Source organism: Hyla sarda, chromosome 9, assembly GCF_029499605.1.
Source record: "Hyla sarda isolate aHylSar1 chromosome 9, aHylSar1.hap1, whole genome shotgun sequence".
Lineage (NCBI taxonomy): Eukaryota > Metazoa > Chordata > Amphibia > Anura > Hylidae > Hyla > Hyla sarda.
Window position 1 is genome coordinate 33,471,578 of NC_079197.1, and position 12,695 is coordinate 33,484,272.

A 12,695-nucleotide genomic window follows, 5' to 3' on the forward strand; every position below is an offset into this window, starting at 1 on the left:
GTCTATTGGGCTTTAATTTGATGCGGAATTCCACATGTGGAAATTCTGCTGTGGGAGTATAGCCTTAGAGAAAACAGCAGGGGTGTTTCTCCCCTTAAGGTCACAAAGGCTGGAAATAGATGCAAGAGCAGATACAAGGCAATCTGCTGTCGAGAATTATATAAACTGGGTACCAGGGCTGGTGCCACCCTAGGCAAAAGCTTTGTTTTCTGCCCCTTTGGCTCCACACTTTGACATGCCCCACCTTACTACTGGAGTGACACACTGTAGAAAACCTACTCCTCATATAATTACTTTACTACTGGGGTCACACACTGATAAAACACTCTAGCAAACCCCCTCCTTATGTAATCTCCTTACTACTGGGGTGACACACTGTAACAAACCTCCTTTTCATATAATGACCTTACTACTGGGATAACACACTGTAACAAACCCCCTCCTTATGTAATCTCATTACTACTGGGGTGACACACTGCAACAAACCTCCTTTTCATGTAATTTCCTTACTAGTGGGATGACACACTGTAACAAACTTTTCCCTCCTGTAATCACCTTGCTACGGGGGTGACACACTATAACAAACCTCCTTTTCATGTAATCACCTTACTACCGGGTGACACACTGTAACTAACCTCATCCACATGTAATCTCCTTACTACTGGGATGACACACTGTAACAAACCACCTCATTATGTAATTACCTTACTGCTGGGGTGACACTGAGGTACAGATTTCTCCACATGCAACACAACAGCAGTGACTCTGCAGGAAACATTTGACCTCCTCCACAGCATCACCAAAGGTCCTTTAACCACCATCTCTACTATCCTGCACAACAGAGCTCCGCCCCCAACATGTTACTGGTCACTGAATGGCGACATCATCAAAGGTTCTTCAGCATCTAGTAGTGGCTGAGGAGGTGGAAGAAGGGGGTAAGCATAATTCTAGGGTCGGTCCAACAAGGCTTGACCCCTGAATAATCATATGGGTCAGCAGCTGCACTTCACTCCTCTTTCTGCAGCGGCTGTCAGGAGCACAGCACTATCACATCACGTACACAGTAAGAATTGTCATGTGACAGTATTGCGCTCCTGACAGCACACATCTGGATAGGGGAGCACAGCACATCGCTGACGTAGTTGTACTTAACACTTTACAAAAAAGACTGTGGCCACAGGCGGTGCCCTCATCAAGGGGGCGCTCTAGACAGCCGTCTACTCTGCATATGGGTAGCGCCGGCCTTACTAGGTACAAGTATAGAGAGAAAGCAGTTAACAGAGCAAAATGTATCATCAAAAGTAAGAAAATGGAGAGATGTTTTTTGAAGAATGAATAAAGGTGTCTATAGCTTTTAAAATGCTATAGTACTATGTGTATTGTGAGCAACAACTGTACTATACTATAGAATAGACTGTATTACATATATACTTTTTTTCATTGAATATGCAGGTTAAAAGAAATTCCTTGTCCTTAATTGGAAATGTATCCACACCAGTAACAAGTTGCAACTTTACTAAATTCCATTTTTAAATAGATACCGTAAACTCTTCAGTGCACTAAAGCTGCCCACAAAAAGTGAAACACTTTTCCCCTTTTACATCTTTTACATTAAAAAAGATTGTCCCTTGCCAAGTAGTTCATTTTTTATATTATATGATCGTTTCCATTTAACAAGAGTTTTGTTAGAGCTGATTTCATGTAACTGATGTCATTACCCTGTGCACTTATAATAGGACCAGAATTTTTATTTTTTTAGGGTATATTAATAACATCTGTTGACTTATGGGAATATATTGTCTTCAGTGCACTGAAATGGATACAATGAATCCAAGGGCCGTATTACAAAGCGCAAGCCGCTTAGTAAATGAGCATCTGTAACGTGGTAATCATGTGACCCTGCGCTTCAATCAGCCGTCTGCTGCACATTCCCATTAGATAATGTGCGGCTGATGTAAAAGAATGATGGTTTTGTCTACACTAAACTTCTGATATTTCATAAAGTACCTTGTAAAGATGAAATAGAATGGAAACAAGACAAGATAAAAAGCTTAGTACATGGTTAAAGGGACAGCAGCAACAGCCAATAACATTGTTAGGGGCATATTACTTGGCGTAGTGTGCACCATCAAAACATCACATCCATGTGTATCTGTTTACTATTTGTTAACTGTGAGATGACTGTTGTCATGATCCACACAGCAAAGTCTGTAAAGATTCTTCTGCTTCGTGAAACAAAAAAACAAATAATATATATATATATTCTATATATTATAATAAATATATTTTCTAGAAAGAAACAATGTCCAGCACGGCAGCTCTAATGTAGTTGTGATCTTTATTAGTGACAGCAATTCACATGGACAGACAGTGACGCATTTTGATCGTCATGGCGAGCTTAGTCGTATCAGCACCACTAACATCGTCAAGACGATTGAAACGCTTCACTGTCTGTCCACATGAACTGCTGTCACCCATAAAGATCGCATCTACAGTATAGCTGCCGCACTGGACATTGTTTCTTTCTGGCTATTGTATTCGGTGAGGTCGGCACTGGTCCGCAACGTGGTGGGCAAACGGGGGTGAGCTGGACTTTCTTTGCCGCTATCTACTTTGCTGTTTTGTATAGTTAAAAATTTGTATAGTTAAAAATGTTTAATTTACTGTATGATAAACTTTGAAAAAATGCAAAATACAAAAATCTAAAAACAGATAAATTAATAGAGGAATTTCTTTTGCACTCCCTTAAAAAATATAATAAAATAGATAAATAAATGATGACGGGCTAATCAAAACCCCAAAATAATGTTATTTAAAAAAACATATTTTATCCTTCAAAAAATAAGCACTCATTAAGCATGTTTATACTTGGGCAAATAAAAAAAATAAAAAATGATGGCTCTTGAAATACAAGGGTTAAAAAAAAAATGTGCATCTCTTTTTTTTATGCATTTCAGGGGCTTTTATTTGTATTTTATTAGCCAAATCACTTCTTAACAACAAGTAAGGCAGCTGCCGCATGATACGACTGGAAACTCTTAACAAAGATCATGTCTTGGCTTGATACAGTAAATAGGTTGAGGTTTTCTTTGCGGAAATTCTTAATGTAATCTTGTAGACTCAGCAAGAGTTTTGAACAATATAAAGTAATGTAAATTGTTTGTATATCAGTTATTATATACCCACATTCATTTGTGTGCATAAATGCCTAATCGAAACTCTTCTGCTTCCTCTATTTGCAGAGAAATCTGACTGAATATTTTGTGGCCGTAGATGTGAATAATATGCTGCATCTCTATGCCAGTATGTTATATGAGCGCAGGATCCTGATTTGTTGCAGTAAACTCAGCACGGTGAGTGAACGTTCATCAGTTCATTGCTAAAATGAGCAAATTCTGGGCAGAGCCAAACCCCCCAAAAATTATTTGAATTAGCATTAAATAGTTTAGGCTGCCCTGATCACTCACCACCTTACAATTTCTTTATAAAAGTTCTTCCGTTCTTGAGATATGAGGGTTTGTCTGACAATTCAGGTATCGGTCAGATGGGTGGAACTTCATTTTAATAATGGGAGTGCCTGTCACGTAATGGTGGGATTATACAATCAGGGGGGGGGGGGTGTATTAGGCATACATGCCCCCGCAATGTCAACATTCACACCCCTGACTGTATAATCCGTTAATCAACTTATATTCACTCCCATTTTTAAAATTATGTTCACGCCCATTTGACTGATTCCCAAACTATGAACCTTCATATCTCAAGAATGGGTGGGAGTATAAAAAGTAAAACTGTAAAAAAAAAAAAAAAAAAAGTGTGTGATCAGGGCTATCATATGCTATTCAATGTTTTAGTTGGCAACAAGTCCTCTTTAAATGCATGTTTTATATTATTGTGATATAATATTTACTTCTTTCAATGTAAACCCTTAACAAATGGTTAGTAGACAGATTTCAGTAAGAAGGAATGAATGATACATGGTTACTTTTTTGGTTTATTAGAAAAACTGCCATTGACCTCCTCCAAAAAAAGAAAGAAAAATTCCACAAAAAGGCATTGCAGGAATGGTGTTTTACCTTTCCCTATTAATTCCCAGGTAACATCTGAATGCAACCTTTATTTTTTCAGTAACAAACAGCCAAACACCATGGGAAACCATTAGGTGAAACCACCCTTAGTGTCTATTCACCTGATGGAATTTCCGCCAGCAGAATTCCACCTCAAATGAAAGCCCAATACACTTCTATGGAATTCTGCACTCCTATTGACACTTCGGAATATTGCAAGCAGAAATTCCTGGAATTCCGCAAACAGAAATTCTGACGTGTCAACAGGTGTGCGGAATCCCATAGAAGTGTATTGGGCTTTCATTTGACGCAGAAATTCTGATGTGGGAAGAGACCCTTAGGCTAGGTTTCCTCACATGTTGTTTTCTGGTGATTTTTTTAAAACTACAACTGCAGTTTTGAGCCAAAGCCAGAAGTGGATTCAAATGGAATGGAAAATATAAAGGAAGGACTTACACTTCTCGTTACTACTGAATCCACTTCTCACTTTGGCTCAAAAAATGACCCTTTGTGGAAACCTAGCTTTATAGTTACATTTGTTAAACCCTGCATGCAGCTTCTCATAGTGGATATAGCTGGTGAAGGGGGAGATCTTATCTCTGTGACATAGATACACATACACATACACACACACACACACACACACACACACACACATATATATATATATATATATATATATATATATATATATATAATCGTAAGGACAACTTGGCACTTGAATATAATGCATATGGTGCATTTATTGAATTGCAATCTTTCTATTACACATATATAACATTTAAGTGAAATTGACCTTAATCAGATACAGATTGCTAAGAGGCAAAAAAAAAAAAAAAAAGCTATGGTATGAGAATAGGAGAATGTGGGCAATCAAACTGTCTGATGAAGGTCAAAACTTGTTAGGCTAGGTTCACACTAAGAATATCCGAGCAGAATTTTGTTTTGGAACTTTGCTCTCAATGGGATTCTAGTGCACAGTGCACACTACATATTTTCAGTGGCAGATCTTGATAATTTTTTTGGCAGAATGCATTGCCGTCTATGGGAATGGCATTATCTGTGTGGTCCTAGTGCAGGCCGCTTTTGGAATTCCTCAGTATGAACTCCCATGGTTGGAGGATGGCATTGTAATGCTCCATAAACATTATACTACAGTGCCAAGTTTTTGTTACTGTATTCATTGAATGAGTGGGATCCTACTGTAGCACCAACTATTGCTATGCAAGTACCGTATTCTATACTACACAAAGAAGAGAGACAAAGAGAGATTGCACTGACCATCCACAGATTTATTCACTGGGGTACAGGCATATAAGGCGTAGGCAGGGGCACAACGGAACAAGTTGTTTTGCGCTAGTATGCGCTTCTTAAGAGTGCGTCACTGAATGACATCAGCAAAGGCTTGTCATGCACCTGCTGATGTGATCCTGGATCATGTGTTCGGGGACCGCCCACAGGTGATGAGAACAGCGGACCAGTTAAGAGGGAACTACTTCAATATAACAGACACATATATAAAATACATAAGTGCATTAAAGAGAAGCATGCTGCAATCCGAAAAATGACGAAAAGGTAAAGAAAATATAATTACAAAAACGGAGCTAATTTGATGTGATCATTCAGTCCAAGGGTAGCATCGAGCTCTATGATCCAATATGCCTCTCTTTTTAACAGATAAGAATGACGATCACTACTTCTATGAGTCAATTTAACTATTTCTAACCCAGTGAATTTCATCTCAGTCGTAATGCTATTGTGGACTTCTCTCATGTGGGCAACCAAGCGGGGGGCACCTACTCCGGTACGAACAGATCGCACATGTTCACGGAATAAAACGTGGAGGGGCCGGATCGTTTTGCCCACATAAAAGAAGCCACAAGAGCATACAATTGCATACACCACAAAGGATGTGCGGCAAGTAATCAGATCACTCACAGTAAACAAATGGCCTCCTATTTTGAAGGGATTGGTAGCCAGATTGTGAGAACAAAAAGAACATGTTCCGCAAGAATGGTTACCAATGGTCACCAACATGTGCGATCTGTTCGTACCGGAGTAGGTGCCCCCCGTTTGGTTGCCCACATGAGAGAAGTCCACAATAGCATTACGACTGAGATGAAATTCACTGGTTTAGAAAGAGTTAAATTGTCTCATAGAAGTAGTGATCGCCATTCTTATCTGTTAAAAAGAGGCATACTGGATCATAGTGCTCGATGCTATGGGTCCTCTTGGACTGAATGATCGCATCGAATTAGCTCAGTTTTTGTAATTATATTTTCTTTACCTTTTCGTTATTTTTTGGATGGCAGCATGCTTCTCTTTAATGCACTTATGTATTTTATATATGTGTCTGTTATATTGAAGTATTTCCCTCTTACCTGGTCCGCTGTTCTCATCACCTGTGGGCGGTCCCCGATCACATGATCCCGGATCGCATAGCGCAAAACAACTTGTTCCGTTGTGCCCCTGCCTCTGCCTTATATGCCTTTACCCCAGTGAATAAATCTGTGAATGGTGAGTGCAATCTCTCTTTGTCTTTCTTCTTTGTGGATTTTGCTACTTATCCTGAGCTGCACCACCGTTGTCCGCACCTATGCCACACCTGCACTGATATCAGTCCGCGCTCCTGCACCATACCCTAGTCCTGCAGTGCCGGGTCCTCCACTCTACACCACAGTTTCGTATTCTATACTACTGTGACTTATATACAGTATATTTTCAGTACACTCACCCTCAGTGGACAATTACATCTCATAAAATAGGACTCATAGTGATCCTTATTCTACCAGAGAACCCTGACTGCCATGAGGATACGGTTGTCTACCATGTGATAGATATAGAGATGTAGAGGAAAAGGGATTACACGAATATATATTTCTAGGACACATAGCAAAAGAGAAGATGGATGGATGGATAGATAGAATTGAACTTTGGAAAGAAGTTTGAAGTTTTAAGATGGTGACCCTCTAACAGAGTAGCAGCTTTGTATTTGTAGAGCTTTATTGTGTATTTAGTGTCTCATCAGAAAACACATGTTTTAGTTAATCAGCCTTCATTCTACTGTCCGAAAAGAAAACCAGTCAATACACATTAACAGCTCAAAGAATAAGAGATCACTCTTCTCCCGGAGATGGAAATGCACAATCTTATCGACTGGTGAATCTTGAAATACAGAGCTGTGAACTTTGAACAGAATAAGGCTGGGTTTTTTGGTATTGATGTGCTGCCATTTTAAAGGAAATAGCACTTTTGGGTTTTCAGCATCTTTTATCTGTCAGAGGCTTGATGGAACCTAAGTGGCATTAAGCTCCCATCTTATCAAACAAACCTGTCTGAAAGTGCTGTTGTTCCAGTGCATATCTGGTTTCATCAGAACAGTGAGAATGGTCTTTAATTTTCCTGTCTTCATCTTAGCACAACATCCGCACATTGTACCACATGCCCATCACAGTGATGGTAGCTCATTGTAGTTATTCTGCTGGAGAAAAAGTTTAGGTGTCCTTATGCAATGACAAAATTAACAGCTGATTAACGTGGATCCGTTTTAAAGTATAAATATTACAATAATAATCATAATTATGAGGTCATCACTAGGGCTGCATGATGGGAAAATGTGCAATTGCGATTATGGAGGTAAATATTACTATTTAGTTATGCGATTGCAATATAATAAACAAATTATGAAATCTCCCTTATTTCATATAGGGTACGTTCACACTGTCATAACTACCTTTCACTTGTAGGGGCCCGTGAACAGTCTGCAGTAGTGGCAGATTGAAATGAATGGTTCCCAGTGGGAACCCCACTGCTGGTTACGAGCATGTGAATGTATCCTAAAGAAGTTATTTCATTATAAATATTTACAAACTTTTGCTAGGAATTTAGTGATTCCTATCAGTCACTAGAAGAATTAGCAACGCAAGAAAAGAGATGTGTCAATCCATCCCATATTTGCTGGGTTTGGCCTCCTTCAGAACCTGCATGGTTGGTTTATTATAGTTAATGACAACCATGCAGCCAGTGTAAATACAGTGTGCTACATTTATTACAGAATATCAGACGGTTTGATAAATGTGCTGCATTCGTAGACTGTCCAAGTTTAGACCATTGTTTGGCTTAAACTAAGGGAATATCTTGTACTGTACCAGAATTTTGGAACACCGTTAGTGTATGATGTTGCATCCTAAAAAGTACAAGAGTGTTGTGACAAGCAGCTATGTTTTTCTAATTCTGAATAACCCCTTTTAAGCATACTAACTGCAGTCATGCCTCATTGCTGAGGCCAAAAAAGATCTCCCATTCTCCTTATCATTGGGTCCCTGTTGAACCCTCATTAGTTTAAATTGTACCTGTCATTAGCAAAAAAAGTATTATATAATGTAGAAAATAACGTTATATGTATATTTTCGATATAATTTGTAGAGATGAGCGAAGTTACAGTGATTCGATTCGTCACGAACTTCTCGGCTCGGCAGTTGCTGACTTTGGCCTGCATAAATGAGTTAAGCTTTCAGGTGCTCCGGTAGGCTGGAAAAGGTGGATACAGTCCTAGGAGAGAGTCCCCAGCCCACCGTAGCACCTGAAAGCTGAACTAATTTGTGCAGGCTAAAGTCAGCAACTGCCGAGCCGAGAAGTTTGTGACAAATGGAATCACTGTAACTTCGCTCATCTCTAATAGTTTGGTTAACAAAAATGTCTATATTTTGTCCCTGCAGCGACTACCTGTGTGTCTCTGTAAAAAGAGACAAAATACAGGAAGTGTGGGTGCACAAGCAGGACTCACACAGCAGGCAGATTGACAAGCCAGGAGTCTGCACAGAGCCCTGCATGTTCCACCTACACTTCCTTTATTTGGTCACCTTACAGAGACACACAGGCAATAGCAACAGGAACTTTATTTTTTCACCCAAAAATATACCTATTTTTTAAAGGGGTACTTCGCCCCAAGACATGAAATGTCTGAACACGGGGGTCATGCCGCTGGGGACACCCGCAATCTCCCTGCTGCACCCGGCATTCATTTAGAGTGTTGTGTGCAGCGCCGGAGGCTGGTGACGTCATGAGCTGGGCGTGGCCGTGACGTCTCAAGTCTCCGCCCTGCATCGCCAGTCATGCGGCACGGAGCAAAGTTTTCTCCGTGCATCAAATGTCTGAGGTGCTGCAGCAGAGAATGCGGGGGTCCCCAGGGGCAGGACCCCCACGATCAGACATCTTATCCCCTATCCTTTGGATAGAGGATAAGATGCCTAGGGGCGGAGTACCCCTTTAATGAATGCATATTACAAACATACATATAATGGCATTATCTAAATTATATAAAAAAAGTTTTTGCAAACAACAAATACACTTTAACATTTAGCTCCTATCCAGTACATCCAAGACATTGCTTTTAAGCTTTAGCTAAATTTGAATCTTGTTTTCTACATCAACCTTACAATATTTCTGTAAAAAAAAAATTGCTTAGGGTTATATACCTTCGATACCTTGGTCACCATGTTGTTGATCTTTATTTTGTTTTTTCCCTCCAAGAAAGCATTTCCACATGGTTTTTATGTGGATATAAGAAATCTTTTGAAAGAGTAGTCTACTGAAAAGTATTTCCAGTCCATTGTGCCTGGGGTTCAAAAAAAGAAGAAAATAAACTTTAACTCCCCTTCTGCCGTTCCCCTGTAGCGTGCCTATAGCTGTTCGGTCCTCTGGACGGGTCTTCTGCCTTCTTCCTGTGCACGGATCATCACATATTTCTCTCTTCTCCATTGGACAGAACAGGGAATTGCATTGGCAGCAAAACCAATGTCTCCAGAGCGATTGCGCTGATGATCACATGGTGAGCAGCAGTAGAAACAGAGTCACCTGCACTATCTACCTATAAATTGAAGTTAGTGCAGGTGACTCTGCTGTAAGATTGCCTTTAATAGTAGGTAGTATCCACTTGTAGGTAGAATAGATAGTTGCAGACATTTTTAGCGGCCCCCCTGTAGACCACAGCCCCCCCATGTAGACATGCCCCCCCTTGTAGACAGCAGCCCCTCTTGTCCCCCCTGTAGATAGCGCCCCCCCCCCCCCCGTTCCCCTCTTGTAGACAACAGCCCCCCCCCCCTTGTAGACACCCCCCTCCTTGTAGACAGTGGGCCCCCTCCTTGTAGACAGGGAGCAGGGTCCCCCCTTGTATGGAGCAGGCCAGCCCCTTATAGACAGCAGCCCCCCCCTATAGACAGCAGCCCCCCCCTTATAGACAGCAGCCCCCCCCCTTATAGACAGCAGCCCCCCCTTATAGACAGCAGCCCCCCCTTATAGACAGCAGCCCCCCCTTATAGACAGCAGCCCCCCCCCTTATAGACAGCAGCCCCCCCCCCCTTATAGACAGCAGCCCCCCCCCCCTTATAGACAGCAGCCCCCCCCCCTTATAGACAGCAGCCCCCCCCTTATAGACAGCAGCCCCCCCTTATAGACAGCAGCCCCCCCTTATAGACAGCAGCCCCCCCTTATAGACAGCAGCCCCCCCCCTTATAGACAGCAGTCCCCCCTTATAGTCAGCAGTCCCCCCTTATAGACAGCAGCCCCCCTCCTTATATAGACAGCAGCCCCCCTCCTTATATAGACAGCAGCCCCCCTCCTTATATAGACAGCAGCCCCCCTCCTTATATAGACAGCAGCCCCCCTCCTTATATAGACAGCAGCCCCCTTTATAGACAGCAGCCCCCTTTATAGACAGCAGCCCCCTTTATAGACAGCAGCCCCCTTTATAGACAGCAGCCCCCTTTATAGACAGCAGCCCCCCCTTATAGACAGCAGCCCCCCCTTATAGACAGCAGCCCCCCCTTATAGACAGCAGCCCCCCCCTTATAGACAGCAGCCCCCCTTATAGACAGCAGCCCCCCCCTTATAGACAGCAGCCCCCCCCTTATAGACAGCAGCCCCCCCCTTATAGACAGCAGCCCCCCCTTATAGACAGCAGCCCCCCCTTATAGACAGCAGCCCCCCCCTTATAGACAGCAGCCCCCCCCTTATAGACAGCAGCCCCCCCCTTATAGACAGCAGCCCCCCCCTTATATAGACAGCCGCCCCCCCCTTATATAGACAGCCGCCCCCCCCCCTTATATAGACAGCCGCCCCCCCTTATATAGACAGCCGCCCTTCCCCTTTATAGACAGCAGCCCCCCTTTATATAGACAGCAGCCCCCCTCATATAGACATCAGCTCCCCTATATAGACAGCAGCCCTTCCCCTTCCTCCTTATAGACAGCAGCCCCCCCTTATAGACAGCAGCTCCCCCCCTTTATAAACAGCAGGCCCCCCTTACATAGACAGAAGCCCCCCCTTATAGACAGCAGCTCCCCCCTTTATAGACAGCAGCCCCCCCCTTTATAGACAGCAGCCCCCCCCTTATATAGACAGCAGCCCCCCTTATAGACAGCAGCTCCCCCCCTTTATAGACAGCACTCACCTGCGGTGTTGCCATTCCGCTGTCCCGTTCTCCCGATCGCATCATTGCGTCTTACGGAGGAGCATGTGACATACACGTCACTCTGTTTCCTCCGTAGCGTTACGCTGGGCGCAGGGGAGGAGGAATGACATGTGTGTCACATGCTCCTCCATAGGACGCCATGATTGGGAACGGGAGAACGGGACAGCGCTGCACAGCAGCAGGTATCGGTCATGGTATTGGGGACATTATATGAGTCCCCGATACCATGCAAATGCCGAGTATTGGCCCCAATACTGATACTAGTATCGGTATCGGGACATCCCTAGTTTTTATTGAATTTTTTTTTAGCAAAAACACAAAAATACAGAAACATACAAACAACCCACCGCCCATCCACCCCTCCCCCACCCTAACAACCACCACCCCCAAACATCCTGTCTTGACCCTTTGACCCTAACCCAGCAGGCTTTAAAAGAATCAGGCAAAGCAGATAGGCAATGAATTGTGGTGTGTAAGTCATGGCCTCCCAAGGGCAGACAGTAGGGAAACAAATGAGAGGGGAAGGGCACATCAGACTCCACACCGTCAAACAGCTATCACTAAAACCAAACAGTAAACATTCAGACCGGCCAGACAAATAATTTGAACAAGGAGCCAACCCACACGCATGCAAGAATCAGAGAAACAAGCAATTATGTCCCAATTTCAGAAGGAGTAAACTTCCTCACCCAGGGACCCCATATGCCATCCAACCTCTGCTCCACCTTTCATTTAATGTAGATCCCCTTTTCCAATCTAACTACACATGTAATCTGAGCAATAAAATCCAGCACATCTGGATAAGTAGGCCTAATCAAGTATTGCGCTATTAGTTTTCAAGCCTGATATAGAACGCGTAATACACCAGTCTCCACTAGGGACGGTTCTTGTCCGCAACCGACAAGACTCAGTACACGTATTTTAGGGAGTCGAGCTGAGGTCACCTCATACACCGTCCAGATGACAGTGAGCACCTCCCTCCAATAAGTGTCTAGGAGTGGCAGTCCCAGATCATATGCAATAAATGTCCCTCCAAGCTACCACAGTGTGGGCAGGTAGAATCAGGTCTCGCCCCAATTTTATGGAAAAATTCTGGAGTTGTATATACTCTCTGCAGGAGAAAAAGTTGGGACAGCCTATTAGATTCCGACAGAGAG

General features: G+C 42.8%; 1 protein-coding gene across 9 annotated transcripts in view; it reads left to right on the plus strand.

The window, feature by feature from the left end:
• Positions 1–12,695, plus strand: part of DENND1A (DENN domain containing 1A) — an 810,600-nt gene that overhangs the window by 381,454 nt on the left and 416,451 nt on the right. For all 9 annotated transcript variants that reach the window (XM_056541264.1, XM_056541257.1, XM_056541259.1 and 6 more), the window contains one exon: positions 3,243–3,353. In XM_056541264.1, the coding sequence (XP_056397239.1) occupies positions 3,243–3,353 (111 nt within the window). The remainder of the gene's footprint in view (positions 1–3,242; positions 3,354–12,695) is intronic.